Genomic DNA, 18,417 nt, shown 5'->3' on the forward strand with positions numbered 1-18,417 from the left:
CCTAATGTGAAAGCAAAGAAGGCCAGTCAGTTATCATAAGCATGAAGAATAAATACAATTACAAATGTAGCGGAAAAAAATACTGTAAATCATTCTTGAATTTTTCTCCCCCTAAAAAAACACAAAACTAAAAGCGCCTCGATAGTTAACACTGTAGAGTATGCCATATGCAGTCTTAAGTGTTAGAGACCGTGTATTCATTTTGTTAACAGATTAGTTTTAATCAAAAATATTTTTTTAATCAACATTAATGTAATTTGCTTAATTTAATTTAATTGTACTGATCATTTCATCAACCAAAAAAATTTAAAGTGAACTAAAAGACAAAACTGTGTTGATGTAATATTCAAGTGGAAATAAAATGAATTAAATTCAGTACATCAGTGTAGGCTTTTTATTACACCTTACTACACCGTATTTATTACACATTTTTTTAAGTCAAGTCAAGTCAAGGACCATGGTGCAACACAGACACAGTGCATACAAAACACAAGTGCAACACAAGTGAGTCTTTTGAGGCCTGGCCCTAGTATATTTCTGACCCCTAAAGAGTGTGTTTATGTGTATGGGATAAAGAAGGATTGCAGTACCTTGCAGTCAAACTCGGCCTGTTTCCGCTTCATTTCGTTGAGCTGGCTCTGTAGAGTCTTGTTGTGAGATAAGGCATTCTGTAGTCTTTCCTGCAGGGCGGCGCTCTCCTGCTCGTGACGGCCTGCCGCTTTACTGTAAATCTGATTCTACACCACATAACACACACAGAGTGTGTGATCAGTGTGGGATCACCATAATCAGTGATGCATATTCTAAGCAGTGTGTGGGTCTTTTCACATGCCCACTCATCACAGTGCCCACTCAGTAATTCACATGAACACTGAAGGCTGATATCTAATATGAGGAATATGAACTTTAAAAATAAATTGGTAAGTGTGCAATAATCTTTACACTTCATAAATGATATCAGATTGACCAATTGATACAAACAAATTGATATATTTATTTCTTTTTTTTCTGTGGTGGGCAGAGGCATTGTCTAACCTGGCTGTCCAGCTGCAGGTTTTTAAGTTTGACCTCTTTGAGCTCGGCCTGGGTCTGAGCCTCTCTCAGTCTGAGGCTCATTAACTTGTCCTGCAGCTCGTTCAGAGCGTTCTTCTTAGGAGACTCCTTCCAGTGGCCTCCTGCACGGGATGTGTGGTGCTGAGAGATAGAGAGAGAGAGAGCGGGAGACCACTTAATTTATAGGAAGAAGATAATAAATTACATACTGTTCAGTATGAATTATTAAGTATACATTTATAAAAACATTTATTCTATTCTGGTGTCTAGTTTATAATATTATTTACAACAATTATTGATCATTAATGATAAATGATTCAAATTTTGTTCAGTGTATTAATTAGTGGTTCTAAAACCCTGGGAACCCTCTGCATTACAGAGTTTGAACTACTCTTTAGCTGGACATACGCTTTTCATGAAATCCTTGATAATTACCATAAGAGTTGAATCAGGTGTTTTGAGGCAGGAAAGAATTGAAACTTGATTTATTCAAATCAGCACTATTTCAGTTCAATGTATTTTTTTATTTTCAAGTTCAATGTATTTTACATTTATTTATTTTTTTTTATTTTTTATTTTTAACAATCCATTCTGCTATCTTAACCCTCAGTGTCCCTACCATGTATTATATGGGATCTGAGGGACTGGAGTTGGTGTACTGTAAATAAATGCAGTGTTACCTGCCAGCGCTGGTTGAGTTCAGTGACTGTTTCCTGCATTTCTCTGAAGCAGCGCAGCGTCTCCAGCTCCCTCAGCTTTACCTGCTTGAGCTCCTCTTGCAGCTGCGCCACATTAGTCTCATCAGGCAGGGAACTGCTCCGCTACACACACACACACATTACATGTTAGCAGATGCCAGACAAAAAGCCCACCAACTACGCACCAGTGTATGTGAATGGCTTGTGTTTATGTTGTAACTGCAGCTACACTTTTAGAAATGAAGGTGTTACAAACAACTTTGTCACCAAGATAACAATCACTATATTCTGTCCTTTAATATTTCAATACACACTGGTTGATACAAGGTAATAAAATAATATGTATTTATTACATTAAAAAAGGGAAGATAATTGATAAAAAATAGGAAAATGAATTAATGCAGATTACTGGGAAGCTTCACCTCTACACTACAAAACTTTCATGGTTGAAGACTTTGTGAATTTCTGGTCATTTCACAGTTGAGAACCATCAGTCACATCAGTCAGTAGAATAATTAATAATTACAACTCTTTTTACAACTACAACTATTGTGACCATATCAAATAAAATTAGCTGATATTTTCAGCTTATTAAAATCAGTATTGGTGGCAAATTCCCCAGTGGTTGGGCCCAGGAGAGCACATCACATACACTGAGGTTCTCACCTTCTCAAGGTCCAGAACCTTGTCCTGCATCTCCTTCAGTGCACTGAGGAGCTCAGCCTCCTGAAGGCGAGACTGCTCCAGCTTAGTCTGCAGTCCGTGCACAAACTGCTCTGTGTACTACAGAAGAAAGAGAGAGAACAGAAGGTTAGCGAGAAAGAAACAAGCAGACACACTAATAGCAGAGCCCAGCTAATTAATGTCTTCTGATTACAGGGATAGTGCAGTATGTGTAAACAACAGCATGTGCATACCACTATCATTTAAGTGATGGGGGAAAAAAATCAGTCAACATGCTGACAAGGTAACCCAAACCAGTTCAGTGTTTCTGACCTTATTTCTGGAATATTTACAGTAGAGTCACTATATGAAACATGTGCTGTTGCTCAATGTGCCAAATTGTGTTTACATTAAAGCTAATAATTCAAGGGTTCTTGTCAACATTTTTCATTTTTATATCTCATTTCATATTCCATTTACACTGACCTACATGACATTTGCATCTAAAATATCAAACAAATAAATATTTCTTATTCAACCCTTTGTATTTTCAGGTTTATATGTGTGTTCTTGTGTGCATAGATATGCTTGGAGTTTGACAGTGTTTTAAATATGGCTGATTCAACATTTTATCTTGAGAAACAATGCACAGAACATTACAAAATCCCTGCACGATTACCAAACTCGTTTAAAAAGGGCACCCAGGGTCATCCCCGATCAGTATCTGCAATTGGCCCATCGAGCTGTAAGAACACTGGCGATGATCACCCCCCAAAACGCTGCGTCTGTAGTTCTGATATTCTTACACATAGTTTATTCATTGCTTTTTCATGTTAGAAAGGTTCTGTCAAGCTCAACGCAACATTTTAATAAACATATTACAGTATTAATGAATATATATGATATTTTAAAATGACTGGCACAGGCCCTAGGTCTGTAACTTGAAATGAAAAATTACGGCTATTTTAGGATGCAATTCACCACCGCGTGACAGACCTCCCACTCATGTTTTGGAATAAGGCTCATATGTCGGAATGAAAAGAATAATAAATATTTACGTTATGCCTTTAGATGGGAAAATATGTTTTTGGAGGATTGACATCTTTTTCACATTTTAACATTTGTCTCTTCCGATACATGCAAAGCCAGCCACCGCCTCAAACCTTTTCAAACTGTCAACACGCTCTGAGGAAAGCACTGGGTCCCCTGCTCCATTACACCAGCTAAAAGGCACCTGTGCTGAACGACATCACTTTTAAAATTAATGAGGGGAGAGAGAGCGCCCTCTACCCACTCTGACTCCAGCTGCTGATGGCAAAGCGACAGGGTTTAAACTCATGAACCCCGGGCCATAAAGACACTGCATTATACTGCTGAGCCACTCAGAGTCTGGGCCTTAACATATATTTCATGTTATGGATTTAAAAAAGTGTTAATGAATTTTTTTTATTGCATTGTGCAAAAGGCACCTGTTTCGTAGGATGACTCCGTTAGTCTTTAAGGGAAAATATGTAGATCACACTTTCAGAAACGTAACTTTTTTTTAATTAAATGTTTTTGCTTACACTTACGCAAACTTACACTAAACCATGAACCTCTCAAATCCTATCACTTTGAGCACTATCTGACTGTCTGAAGCTTTAAAGGTTTTGCTTTTGGGAAATCCACCCCTGACTGAAAACTAGTCCCTGTTGGCCCAACCCCGATTTCCCAAAAGCATCTTCGTGTGAAGTTCAACACCGCTGTCTGTGAGGGTGTTCAAAGTGATACTTGCTTCACTGCCTCACTGCGAGCTTCGCTCTGAAGGCTTTTGGGAAACCAGACCCCTTTGCTAGCAGTAGTATGATCAGCAGTGTGTTTGTGTGTGTATGTGTTCGTGCTTGCGAGTTTGTGTGTGTGGCCTGTCACACTGCGCATGTTGTAAGGCTGTGGCCTGGTGGGAAAGCTGTGGCCTAGCACTAGAGTCGTGTTCTCACGGACCTAGACTTCTCTTTCTTTACCTCCCTCCATCTTTTCCACTCACCTCGCCATCCCAATTTCAGTCATCTTTCTCTTTCTCACACACACACATACATACACGCACATGCACACACTCTGCCCTCTCTTTCTGTGTAGGCCTGCCTGTCAGCGCAGTGTCAAAAGGTTAGCACTACAATAGAGTCACTGGAATGAACGCTCCACTTGAAAGAAGAATGACAAACCCCCGCCTCCGAGCATGAGACACCAATGAAAGTCCGTATTCGCTGTCTACCAGAAGGGCTTCTATGAAAGCTTGACTCAGTATTGGGATCTGATGGGGACTAGAATTCACACATGCAACTGTATAGGTGTCATTTCATTCCAACCACCGTGGCCCCCTTTGCTCAGAGTGAAAACCCACGATGAACTGATTTAGATCAAATATACGGGTACAGAAACCTATTTACTCAGAATCAGTAGCTTTTTACTGCAATGTACATGTAAACGTATTATCTGATGCTCAGTGAACTTCAGATCTGTAGGTCAGCCCTCTAAAAAACATGCTCAGTGTTTTTGCAGCAGGTTTTCCAAATGGAGCAACCATCCTTTCTTCAAGAGCTTACGAGTTTGAACACCTAACAATGCTGCAGCCGCTCAAAACTAGAAGACAAAGAGGAAGAACTGTCTGAAAGCACAGCGTGCCGGAAAGTCCCAGAAATACCTTTTGGGAATTACAGCATTTTTTTTACACTGTCCCTCCATTTCCACACACTCAAAGGCAACTGGACAAATAAACATGATTCTATATATAAGGAATACTTTTAACTCTGGGATGTTAATCCTTTGCCGTCAATGACTGCCTGAAGTCTGGAACCCATTCACATTAATTGCCTTGAGATGCTTTGCCAGGCCTTTACCTCAGTCGTCTTCAGCTGCTGCTTGATTATGGATCTTTCTGTCTTTAGGTAAGTGACTGCTATTTAAGAAAAAGTTCTTTATCCATCTGTATTGTGCCATGCCATCAGTTTGAGCAGACAGTACAGCTCTATACACTTCAGAAATCATCCTATTATATTTACTTTTATCAGCAATATTTATTTGCATGTGCATATAATTACAGCTGTGGCTGAAATGTCATGAAATTAAAAAAAACTGCAGAGGGCTTTCCATTTGAATCGACAGATACACAAAGTCAGGAGTAAGGTAGATTAAACATTCACAATGTGACGTAAACCATGGCATCACGAGACGCTTCATGACTCCAAGTGCTGTTTACTGTTCAAACTTCTAATCAGTAGACTGTCATATTACTTTTGAGCCTGTAAAAAACACTGATGTTACGTAAATAACACAGTGTGTCTTGTTACAGTGGCAGGAAAGATCATATTTGAGCAGGTGCTGCTGCACAGTAGAACAGTGCACCACCACTCGAGAGTCTGCTACATTTTTTTGCCGTCAAACAGGTTTTTTTTTCTCCAAGCAATGCTACAGGCTACCTCTGACAGTTTTCTTGGTCCTCCATACAACAACGTGACTTCTAATGTTCTAGTTAACGCTTTGCGATCTACAATCAGTCAGTGGGCCTATGAATAGGGCTACAGGTAGTCACTGTGCTGTTTGGTGACATGGTGTGTACAACACTCAACATGGACCAGAGGAAGCAAAGGAAATAGTTGTCTCAGGAGATTAGAAAGAAAATGATATACAAGCATGTTATATGTAAAGGTTATAAGACTCTCCAAGCAGCTTGAGGTTCCTGTGACTACAGTTGCACATATTATTCTGAAATTTAAGATCCATGGGACTGTAGCCAACCTGCCTGGACGTGGCCGCAGGAGGAAAATTGATGACAAATCAAAGAGACGGATAATAGGAATGGTAACAAAAGAGCCCAGAAAAACTTAGAGAGATTAAAGGTGACTTCAAGCTCAAGGAACATCAGTGTCAGATCGCACCATCCGTTGTTGTTTGAGTCCAAGTGGACTTCATGGAAGACGACCAAGAAAATTTGTTGAAAACAAATCATAAAAAAGCCCGACTGTAATTTGCCAAACTACATGTGAAGCTTCTGGGAGAATGTCCTATGGACAGATGAGACAAAAATGGAACTTTTTGCCAAGGCACATCAGCTCTATGTTCACTGACGGAAAAATTAAACATATCAAGAAAAGAACACTGTCCCTACTGTGAAACATGGAGGAGGCTCTGTTATGTTCTGGGGCTGCTTTGCTGCATCTGGCACAGGGTGTCTTGAATCTGTGCAGGGTACAATGAAATCTCAAGACTATCAAGGGATTCTAGAGAGAATGTGCTGCCTAGTGTCAAAAAGCTTGGTCTCAGTCGCAGGTCATGGGTCTTTCAACAGGATAATGACCCAAAACACACAGCTAAAAACACCCAAGAATGGCTAAGAGGAAAACATTGGACTATTTTGAAGTGGCCTTCTATGAGCCCTGACCTAAATCCTATTGAGCATCTTTGGAAGGAGCAGAAACATGCCGTCTGGAAAAGGCACCCTTCAAACCTGAGACAACTGTAGCAGTTTGCTCATGACGAGTGGACCAAAATACCTGCTGAGAGGTGCAGAAGTCTCACTGACAGTTACAGGAATCATTTGTTTGCAGTAATTGCCTCAAAAGGCTGTGCAACAAAATATTAAGTTAAGGGAACCATCATTTCTGTCCAGGCCATGTTTCATGAGTTAATTTTTTAAAATAGTTCTGTTGAAGCATGATTGAAAAGCAATGTCTAACTTTTATTGGTTAATTTTTATAGCATTTTTATTTATTATTACTTTTGTCAGATAGTTATTTTTGTCAAGTTATTTCTGTGACCATTGTGGGTTTTTCTTTCATTAACCAAGAGGTACCAACAATTTTGTCCACTTGTGTATTCACATCTACTAAAAAAGTAATGCTTCTACAACAGACAATAACTGCTCCCAACAACTGCTGACTGGACTGAGGTCAATATATCCTGCTTACATATGCTCTCGAGGTGACGGAGAGGGTCAGGAGGTCAGTTTTTCACAGTGTAAAGCAACACCCAACTGCTGAGCCAATGTGACTGACAGAGTAATACACTCAGTCTTTCTCTCCCTCTTTCTTTCACACATCCAACCACACCTGTACAAGTGAAATCCCCCAAGCTCATAAAGTGCTAAAAAGATGCGTTAACTGAAACAAGTTATAACGAGCTGTGAACTTATGCAAAATGCAAAAAAAAAGACTGCAAAATATGAGAAAATGCCGCAATCTAGAGCTTCAACCTTGAAACTTGTTTGCAGAACTGCTCTTAGTTTGTGTGTCGTGGCCTACATTACCAGTGCCTTATCTCAAATCAAGTCTCCATGATGTGGTTTTACTGCCTACCTGCATTCAGTAATCTGCACTTTGTTTTTTGCATGGACTTTTACTCAATGTTACCACCTGATTGTACTGTGATTAAAGCAATAACGTGGGATAATACACCAAACAAAAGCCAGTTCTCTTACTTGCAATGCAACACGTGAACTGACTGTTTGATCTGGTCAGGCTTTAGAACTTGAAAACGGGTTGGAGGAACCAAGCCAGGTTTAGCATGTGGGCATAGCCTTTCACGTGAAGGAATTTACCCAATTCAGTAGCAACAAAGATGCTGTTATGAGTAACTAAAACTAAAACTAAATATTTTCTGATCTGCCGTTCTTCTGCTACATTATTTCTCTCATTATTGGCTCTCATTCACTGCTCTTGTTTGGCACATGAGATGCTAGCTGCCGCTTCATCAATGATGGCACAGCTATCCTTAGTGTTCATCTTCAGTGATTCTATGACTTTGGTTTTGGTCCCACTGAAGAGTTTGAGAATCCTTGTGTCAGTAAAATATCTTTGAGACGGTACGTTGCTGTATCAGCTGCTCTAAAGTGTGCAAGATAGCACAAAAGCTCTGGTTCTGAATACGGAAGCAAATCCATGGCAATGAAAGTATTGATTTGTTTGTAATTTGTTTCGCCCTTTCTGAGCTGGGTGGAAGCTCGGACATCACTTGCTTGATGATCCTTTGGTTGGCAGCAACGGAAAACCCCCGGCTGTTGTTGCTGCCAACCACAGCCAAAGTGCTTCCACATGCCAGCTTTTAATGCAGAGGGTGCTGGTCGGATTTCTCACTCATCCATCTTGTGTCTCTGTTATGTGCCCGCCACAGACTGTCCGGCGCTGTATTCCCGCACTTCCGGGTTTGTGAATTGATTCAGAATTCAGAATTATAATCCCACACCACTAACAGCCATAATATGGTACTGTGGATATAATGTGGATGAAGGCTGAAAAGGACAGTAGCCCAGTGCAAAAACAATGACCATTCAAGGGCCTCACCGTGTGTTGCTGAAGTTCCCGTATAGTGTCCTGTGCTTTCTCCAGGCTTTCGCTAGCTGTTGTGCACTGCTGCCGCACCACTGCTAATTCCCGTTTGATCACGTAATTCTCCTCTGCTTCCTGTGCCCGTGTTACTTGACCCTGCAATAGCAGCAAGAGAGGATTCTTTAGTGTATGTTTTTGAATGTTTCTACCATTAAAGAAAGGAAACACAGGGTGTTCTGCATGCTAATGACCTTAGGAAATGCATTTCCAAGCATTAACATCATTATCAAACAGATCATCCATTTAACAATGTACAAACCTAGGAAATATTAGTGGACCAACAATGGAAACTTGAGGCGCACCTGCACTTCCACATTCTGCATGCAAGCCTAGCCTGTAAAATGCTAGTGTTAACTTAATTATTATTTTTCCCCCCACAAGACCCATTTCTGCCATCATTCTAGCAATGTGCAATGCGTGCATCCACAGGTGTGAGGCTCGATGGATCAAATCAGACAAAGCGGCAAAATAAATGGACATTCTCTCATGCACTGGGCCCATTCTCAGGAACAATGTAAGAGGCAGTGTGAGAGGGAGATAGAAAATAAACTGAGGGTCAACGAGTAAGAGGGGAAGTGAGTTATGAGAGAAGAAGAAGGAGGTAAGTAAGCTTCTGGTTTAACAATGACAGTACGTTACCTGGATCAACCTGTCTGCCAGTGCTGCACTCTCCTACGACACACCAACAATGGAAGAAAAGGAGGAAGGAAGAAGAAAAAAAGGAAAAGAAGGAAAAGCAGAGGATAGAAGCAGAAAAACACACATGGAGAGCGAGTGGGAAGGTGGAAAACAAATGCAGAAAAAAAAATATATATATATATAGAGAGAGAGCGAGAGAGAGAGACAGAGAGAGAGAGACATAATAGAATAGGAAGAAGGGAAACAATACCCCAAAGAGAAAGTTAAGGACAGATAAAAGCAAGGAACAGGAATAAGACTTTAAAAGTCCCTGTAACACTAGATATTCTCACTGATAAAACATCCCCTTTTTGCCCACAGAATACACTGATGTACACCACATACACAAACAAGATGTACCCATGTACCCAAGCAAGAAAGATCTCACCTTCTCCAGTGTCTCAATTCTCTGTTTCAGCAGTCTGTTCTCTGTCCGAAGTCTCTATAACAGTGAGAGAGGTACAAGGATATTTTCAGCACTTTATCAGCGCTTGTGTTTGCTCTCCATTTTGTTTCACACATCCCCCACAGACATTATCATACCTTAATTTCAATCTGCTCTTCCATCTCTTTGTTCTTTATTGTGGTGTATTCCTTCTCCAGTCTGTAGGCAACAATGTGGCAGTTATAAAAACACAGCAGTAAATTACATGGCACACAGAGCAGTAATGCAGATTGTTTACTGCTTGTTGGGCTGTACTGTGTTGTTATGAATCCCCTCCAGACCACTCACTTTTTCATCTTCTTGGGGTTGTATTTAACTTGGTAGGCTCGAAGGACGAGCTTATCGGGACAGCTGTCAAACTGGTGAGGGATCACCTTCTGGAAGTGCTGCGAGACGACAGTGACACATTATGTAAATGGTGTAATTACTTTTAATTTTGTTGTGGACATTTTTTTACAATTGTACAGTGTAGTACAGTGGCTAAACACAGTGTAGTGATAAAGGCTATTGGTCTTTTCTATTGGTCTATTTTAGTACTGTAAAAAAAAAAATCCAGATCACATTAGAACAGATGCAGGTAAACATAAATACAGTAAAAAAGAACAAGAATGTCTCATTCTGAATTAAGTAGTAGAGATCTTGTAAGCTAGCTTGAAGAGGAAAGCTTCCAGGTTTCTGACACACATAACACTAAATATAAAATTATTGTGACACCTGTGCATTCATTGCTTCTTCCAATATCAAGGGTATTAAAAAAAAAAAAAAGCTTGCGTTTATCCCGCTTTTGTTGGAGTAACTGTCTCTACTGTCCAGGAAAGTCTGTGAGGATCTGATTGCATTCAGCAATCTCCATTATATGCCAAAGGTATTGGAGAGCGCACCATCATTCCACAGCTCCACAGCTCAATACTGCGGCCTTTATACCCCTCTAGCCCACACCTGGCAATAGGCCAACAGGTGCATGTGTTACCGAGAGTTCTATTTTGATGGCAATGCTTCTCTACAAAGACTAGACAATCTGAATGTGTGCATCTGCACACCCGTGTCAGCAATGAGTCCAACTTAAAGCTGAATGCATTCATTAGAAGGGGTGTCCACAAACATTGAGACATATCGTGTACAATCATTTCCTTTTGCTCCTTTCTTTACTCTTTATCTCTCCCAGTTCTGTGAGAATACTGTGAGAGACACACCACAGACCAAACCAACTACCTAGGTAGAACAGCCTGTAACTTACACAGCTATCTGTTCAACAACAATACATGGTAATCTAGGTTTTTCTTGCTTTTATCTGCTGTACTGAATTCGTTCTGAACCGTGACATTCGACTACAAGGTGAACTGAATCGTGACCTTTGTACAGCGTTACACCTGTCCTAATCACTAGTAACATACGAGAGAAGCAGACGGAAAGTGTGTGTTTGAATGTGTGTGTGGGGTTGAGTGAGAGACGATGATAAAAAGATAAAGAGAAAGAAGAAAAGAGAGACACACAGATGTTTTTTTTTTCTAACCTGCGACATGCCTTCCATGTCCAGCTGTATGAGGTCTGTCTGGTTGTACTGTAAAATGGCTATTCCCACTCGGAATATGATCTCCAAACCCTGAGAACACAACAACATTTTACTCACATTTATCCACAATCAATGGATACACACACACCCACACACCCACAGACTCCACATTTACACTCCTGCAAAACCTTCACAGTTTCATTTTAGCAACAGGCAATTACAGACTTCTACACAATCTCCTTCAGTCACACACTTGTCTGTATGTACCTCATACATGAAGATATCAAAGATGCGTGTTGCTATGGGCAGAGGCAAGAAGGTGAGGAAGAGTGTGAGGAACCACGATGAAGCATACATGGAGGTATGGAAACTCTGCGAGCGGAAATGGACGTTCAACTCCGGCAACTGCTCCTGGATTATGGGGCAGATATAAAGAGAGGGAGAGAGAAGGTGAGTAGGTCAGGAAAACAGACCAAAAGTGTCCACAACACTTTTGGTCTGTTCACAACACTAAAATACGCTCCGTCACAGAGAAATTGGTTTGATTTGGCCGTCACGGCATAGCTGCACTGAATGTCTGCTGACACCTAGTGGACAAATATCATCAATTAGTGTTCCCATGAAACACATCTACAATGAAATGGTTCTTTCTTATTATTATAACTAATCTAGGTATAAAGTGTTGTGATCAATATGCTGTGACTCAATTCAGAAAAATGCCAGGTTGGGAAAGCTGAGTATATATTCAGCTGAAAGGACATCAGTGTCACTGCAGTGCTGAGAATGACCCACCACCCAAATAATAGCTGGTCTGTGGTGGTCCTGTGGGGTCCTGACCACTGAAGAACGGGGTGAAAGGAGGCTAACAAAGTATACCTACAAAGTGCTCCTATATGGGAAATGGAGCTATATAACAGGCTGAGTTCATTTTCAAGCCAGGGGTGGTCATAATATTCTGAAAAGACTGTGTATATATAACATATATAATACAGAGCAGAACTGAACCAGGTAAAGTCCGAAATTTACACATCTGATCTGCAGTGAATGTGTGTGTGTGTTACCTGTAGCAGGTATTCAAACTGATATATGCAGAGGCCCAGCTCTGCCATGCTGGGTTTGAAGAGCTCTCTGAGCCTGTACTCCTGCATGAGCCGCACAAACACACAGAACGCCTCCTCTTCCGGCATCTGAGTACATAAGCACACACACACACAAACACACACACAAAGAAAAGGGAACAACAGTTTAAGACACACAATGGGCACATTGAGTTTTATTGAAGCAGACATTATTAAATGTTTAGTTAAAATATATATAAATGTATTGTAGATTACAGGCAATGGTTAAATTCACCTGCATTAGAAGTAGTCCAACAATGAAGGCACTGCCCTGGCAGTATCCCACCTCACGATCCACTAGAGAGTACGCCTGTGAGACACAGACACACACACATTTAGTACCAAAGCCCCATGCAGAAAGTATAACTCCTTTACTATTACTGTCCACTACTTCCACTACTGTATAAATACTGTAAAAATGGAATAACTGAATTATTGGTCTGATTATGCCAAATTAACTAATTAACTCAATTGGAAAATATACTAGTATTAGTAAATTTTGAGATTTCAAACAATTTGCTTAATAAATTGTAGACAGAGAACTCTGTACATGTTTATTGAGGATATGGTCGCTGTCCAGCAAAATCCTCAGACATGTTGGATCATGTCTATTGGTCCATTCATCATAAAATGTAAAGAAAACAATGCAAAGAACAAATGCCAGATTTAGATTATATCAAAAAGTCAAACACTACAAGGTTTTTGCATGACAGTGACGATATACCTGTTCAACCATTCATCAAATCTCTCTTCCTGTCTCCCACCTTCATGACGTTGAAGAGGACCTCCTGGCCCAGGCTGTCCTGGCCCTTAAAGAAGTCGTGCTCGGGGTAGGTGCGGGCAATGTCTCTGCGGATGAGCTTCTCACATGGCGAGGACATCTTCAGTAACTCAGAGTATTGGTTCTTCACTGGCATGTCTGTGGCATTTCCCAGCAACTGCCACACAATTGCCCGGAAATGATGCGGGATGCCCTTCCTGATCAGCTCCTGGGAGAAGAGAATGACAGCAAAAGGGAGGTTAAGGTTTTGTGATGGTTTCTGAATGTTTGTGCTCAACTATTAGATCCTACTATTATTTTGTTGTTGTTTTTTTAATGTCTTCTAAAAGCAGCCTTTAAATGATGTAATTATTATCATATACTTTAAAGAACAGTTCACCAAAAAATAATGACAAGGCTAGGAAGCTACTGGTAACCAACAAGCTCACAATTTCATGTGCATTGAGGGGCAATTTAACTATATTCATTAACATCAACACATGTAAACTGGCATTTTATTAAAAAATGCATTTATCAGCTCACCAAATATCCCCTCAAAACTGTGTTTTTTCGTAGCAACTGAGAGGAGATGTGGAGTTAGGGCAGTTGGGGTTGGGGTGGTGATCATCCAACATCCTGACCTCACTGATATAATTTTGTAGCTAAATGTAATTAAATCCTCACAGCAATGCTGTGTAAAACCTAGTAGAAAGCCTTCCCAGGTCAGTAGATACAGCTGTTTAAACCAAAACAGGCTAAACTCTTTAATACCCTCCATTTTGGAAGAACCAATAGTTAAGCAGGTGTCCCAATACATTTAAGTTTCTACTAAATTGACTAACGTGTAAATTGTCTTTTTGCGCAGCACTGGTAAATAGTCAAGTAACACAGCAGTTCATAAACCCTGCCATTAATCAATTTTACTTTCCCAATCTCCACCAACAACTGGGTTCTTCTACATCAGAGAGATGTTACTCCAACAAAAGCAACTCTTATTTTTAATACTACAGATTTCAGAAAAAAACAAAAACAATGAATGTGCAGATGTCCCAATACTTTTGTCCATATAGTGTATGTAGGTTTCTTCTGAACTGACTGACATGCCCAATAGAACAATGCACCACCTGGCTCACTCTTAACAACACAGCCATTCTCCATTAGGAAAATCATGCTCGGATTTCATCGGACCACACGGAAAGCAAGGCGTAAACACCCAGAACGCCCAGAACTACATTTAATACAAGTGTAAGCGGAATCTGTTTTCCATATCCAGATACAGCTAGGCAAGCGCAAATACGCGAGCTGGAAAAAATTAAATATGAGTAATTATTACTGTGGATATTTTCTTGCTCAGTATGGTGTGCGCACAAGTATGTGTGTGCTTGTGCGCACTCGCGCTCATGCTTATTTACTGGTAGATGATGCCAGTACCCTTGTGGTTCAAATATTCCTTCACATTTTCTTATAGATCTGTTGCAAAAACGTGAGAACCATCTGTTGTTCCACCATGTTGAAGAACCACATCTTCGCATCTTATCTGGTCACACTGGAGACACATTTAGCGAAATAGTGTAGACAGAATCCAGTCAGAGTATTTCCAGATACTATCTTCATACAAAATGCATGTTATGACAGCAGCAAGTCTATTTGTTTATATTACACACGCTCGTCTTACCTGTCCTCTAAAGCAAAAGCTGTGGAGCGATACCACTGAAGCCAGTCTGGCTGCTTTCAATTAGATACAACAGCATAGTCCTGCTCTGTAACATAGCATCTTATACTGGAAACCCAACCTAATGTAGCAGCACTATACAGAGATCACTACAACTACACATCAGGTTAAATTAGACAATTAGACAAAGATCAGTAAAGCTTGTCCAACTTGTTATGACATAATCCATTTGTAGGCTGAGTTAGGTCAATTAGGTCAACTAAAGGCAAAACCCAGCCAACAGCAAGGCTTAATCCAGGTCATGCGCCGTATATGCAGATCATAAACGACGGCCTTCATATCCTCACCTTGAGCAGTTTGTCTTTCTTGCGCCTCCACTCGTCCCACTCGTTGACAATGCGCCCCCACAGGATCCAGGTGTCCTCCTCCAGGTGGGAGAGGTTGGAGGAGGCGGAGGAGCTGGACACCAGTGAGGAGCCGCTGTTTCTGCGGGAACCGCTCATGGAGCGCATGGACTTTGAGTCGGCCTCTAATAGCCTGGAGATTGGCACAAAAAAGGCTTAGGCTTGGTGTATATGTTTGTAATTATTTTTGGTGACATTTGGGAAGAGTTATTTAATGGCAAGAATATAGAGCCCATTGTGTTGTAACAGCAATGCACCGGATCACAAAACTCACACGACCAGATCATGAATTTTGAGTCACGATTTGGATAATTTTTTCAGATCAGCAAAAAAGAAAAAAGAGAGGCAAATGTGAGACAGTCATTTTTGCTTTCAGTCTCAAAGTGTTACTGCTTTGTTTGTGTTAATGACTTTTTTGACTTTTTTTTGATGCTGTTTACTTATTTTTATTAGTGAGTTGTATTCTGACACTGTTGGTCATTTGTGACTTATTTTTAAATGCTTTGTTCATTTTTACTAGTGACTTTAATTTTGACACAGTATGTTTGTCCAACAAACTGAAAAGAAAAAACAATGAGTGGAAAACAGTTGAATTTGTTGGTCTATGTAAGGAGCTGGAGAAGGAACCAACAGAAATCAACTGACGTATCAACAAGCTGATTGTTAAGGATTTACAATTTGGTGGAAGGAAATGCTATCATTAAAACATATTAATTGCTAAACTGCCCAAAAAACCTCATCAGTATAAACCTAATTAGAATGTCTGTAAACATACAGGTTTGGCTGTAGCCCTGGTTGGGTAGCTCACATTCGATCAGCAGCTAAGAAGCTTATTTAGTGGTAAATATGAACAAAACAGAGTTTCAGTTCCCTGCTATGTCCCATAGGGTGTTAGTACTGTCAGAAGTACAGATGAACCCAGTCTGAGAAGCAAAACACACAGTACAAGCCATGGCATCATGTATGTAAACAGATACCACTGGTGAAAATAGTTCAATCTTGATGTATTTAGGACTTTAATGGCAAGTGTACTCCAGTACTGGATTGATCAGGTCAAGTTTTTTACTGCTTTCCAGCTTCCAAATGTAGCACAGAACTATGTGAGGGAAGGTAAAAGCACTAGTTTCACCAATACCAACAACATTGTTGTGTTTAGAGGATCTCAGTATTTATTTATTTATTTATTTATTTACTCACAAAATTACTGAAAACATTCTGTTTTTACAATCTCACACTCTTTAGTGTAAATAACACTAAAATATTGTCCATGGTTGGTACAGTTCTTACCTATAGTATCAATGAGGCACTAAGGCATGAACCATTCAGAATTAAGGATATTGTTATTGTGGCGTAATGCTGATTTGGTCTATTGGACCGATGTTTAGATTTGACTGATATTTGAACCTGATGATTTTTTTTTGTGAATTTGTATCTCTGTACAAATAAAGGTCCCAATTATTTTACTGGAAATGGCGCACAATATCTGCATCAGTGCATCCCTAATAATAACAAATGGCTAACACTACAAAAGCAATGCCACTGAATCACAACCCTAAGCTAAACATCGGTCATGATGCACTAATCTTAATAACAAAGTTATGCTTCACAATATAAACTATATATTGAAATCACAGGGACTGGAAATCTCTGTTATTTCTCCGTAGCATCTACTCAAAATGTGCCAATTCCTGCATCCTGGGCTGAGATTCCCAAAAAGAATCCAGTGATCATGTTGTGTCTCACATGGAGGTCTCTGTGCATTCTGCATATTTGCATAATATTCACACACATGTTCACAGAAGTATATGAGAGTGTGAAAGAATCAGATAGTTTGAGCACAAGTGAAAGCTTATTAATCTCTAAACACCATATGGTAGAAGTTGCTATTCCAGGTGCCAGTCAATACACGTACACATTCCATAAAGTTTTTATCAGGAGAATTTGAACCCCTTAAAAGCCTATGGGCTTTTTTAAAAATCTGTACATAGCTAAGCTGGCATTTATTCTTTCCTCCACCTATGCAATGTTGCTAATGCCACTGGCAGCAACACAACCTTAACACATTTTAGATCCCCTCCCTTGCTTCACAGTTGGCAATGTGTCCTTTTCATGAAATGCAGTTCATGCAGTTCTGTTTTAACTTCATCAGCCCACAGCACTCATTTCCAACACTCATCTGGCTTGTCTTGGGGTTCTGCAGCATAATTAAAACATCAAACAAAGTCACACATCAAATTTTCCTACTTGACAACAGTGCATCACCAAGTTTGACTTGTCATTTGAGTATTTGGTCCTTCTGTGATTGGTCTTTCTCACCAGCATATGAACAGTTCTCTCTGGGAGTTATCCTTTTTTCAGATCTCATCTTCGCTACCGGGCTTGTCCAGCATCGCTTGACCAATATTGCTACCATGGCATTTGCACGGCTTGGCTCGTTAGTGGAAGCTAGTATTTCATTTTGCTGATCTATAGTAAAAGTTAATGTGAACTTCGTGGTCTGGTTTTAGCGACACAGCAAATGGAAAAAGAAACCAGCATCGAAAGGTACAGAACTGCCTTAGTAACCATTTGGCCCTGCAGCTGCTACTGTGTGATGAGAACATTTGAGTTGTGCACAGTTTAACACACATACCTATTCTGCTCCTCCAGCTTAGCCAACAGCTCCAGCTCGTCCGGGCTGAGATTTTCGGAGTCAGCCGGTGAGGCTGCTGGTGCAGAGAGTGCGGCATCATGGGAACTGGAGTCCGGACTGAGCACAGGGCTGCCTACAGAGGGGGGGTCCGTCTCAAGACCTGCAGGAGAGGAGAGATTCTCCAGCTGCACTGAACCCACCTCCCCACCATCTCTCTCTGGACTACTGCCGGGGCTAGACATGGCCACCAAGCCCAAGTTAAGGCTCCAGGTTCGAGGTCAGAGGTCAGTCAGGATTGCTGGTGGCTTACACACGCTCAGTCCAGAAGCAGAAGCAGGCCAGTTTGAGGGGAGGAGTGTGTATCAAGGGCAGTTCAGTCTGTACAGGAGAGAAGAGAGTGAAATTTTAGATTAGATATAACA

General features: G+C 40.5%; 1 protein-coding gene across 3 annotated transcripts in view; it reads right to left on the reverse strand.

The window, feature by feature from the left end:
• Positions 1 to 18,417, reverse strand: part of evi5l (ecotropic viral integration site 5 like) — a 49,085-nt gene that overhangs the window by 12,715 nt on the left and 17,953 nt on the right. Inside the window, exons 2-17 of one of the 3 annotated variants that reach the window (XM_072656615.1) lie at positions 17,996 to 18,373; positions 15,307 to 15,496; positions 13,292 to 13,516; positions 12,763 to 12,837; positions 12,471 to 12,596; positions 11,677 to 11,820; positions 11,410 to 11,499; positions 10,185 to 10,282; positions 9,995 to 10,055; positions 9,840 to 9,893; positions 9,413 to 9,445; positions 8,729 to 8,869; positions 2,418 to 2,534; positions 1,734 to 1,874; positions 1,036 to 1,194; positions 591 to 737 (exon numbers count right to left, since the gene is read on the reverse strand). In XM_072656615.1, coding sequence (XP_072512716.1) covers positions 591 to 737; positions 1,036 to 1,194; positions 1,734 to 1,874; positions 2,418 to 2,534; positions 8,729 to 8,869; positions 9,413 to 9,445; positions 9,840 to 9,893; positions 9,995 to 10,055; positions 10,185 to 10,282; positions 11,410 to 11,499; positions 11,677 to 11,820; positions 12,471 to 12,596; positions 12,763 to 12,837; positions 13,292 to 13,516; positions 15,307 to 15,496; positions 17,996 to 18,237 — 2,043 coding nt within the window. In that variant the 5' untranslated portion in view covers positions 18,238 to 18,373. Of the gene's footprint in view, positions 1 to 590; positions 738 to 1,035; positions 1,195 to 1,733; positions 1,875 to 2,417; positions 2,535 to 8,728; positions 8,870 to 9,412; positions 9,446 to 9,839; positions 9,894 to 9,994; positions 10,056 to 10,184; positions 10,283 to 11,409; positions 11,500 to 11,676; positions 11,821 to 12,470; positions 12,597 to 12,762; positions 12,838 to 13,291; positions 13,517 to 15,306; positions 17,558 to 17,995; positions 18,374 to 18,417 lie in introns of those variants that run through there. The other 2 variants (XM_072656617.1, XM_072656616.1) reach the window with 2 other exon arrangements.

The sequence above is a fragment of the Salminus brasiliensis genome, chromosome 15 (assembly GCF_030463535.1).
Source record: "Salminus brasiliensis chromosome 15, fSalBra1.hap2, whole genome shotgun sequence".
Classification (NCBI taxonomy): domain Eukaryota; kingdom Metazoa; phylum Chordata; class Actinopteri; order Characiformes; family Bryconidae; genus Salminus; species Salminus brasiliensis.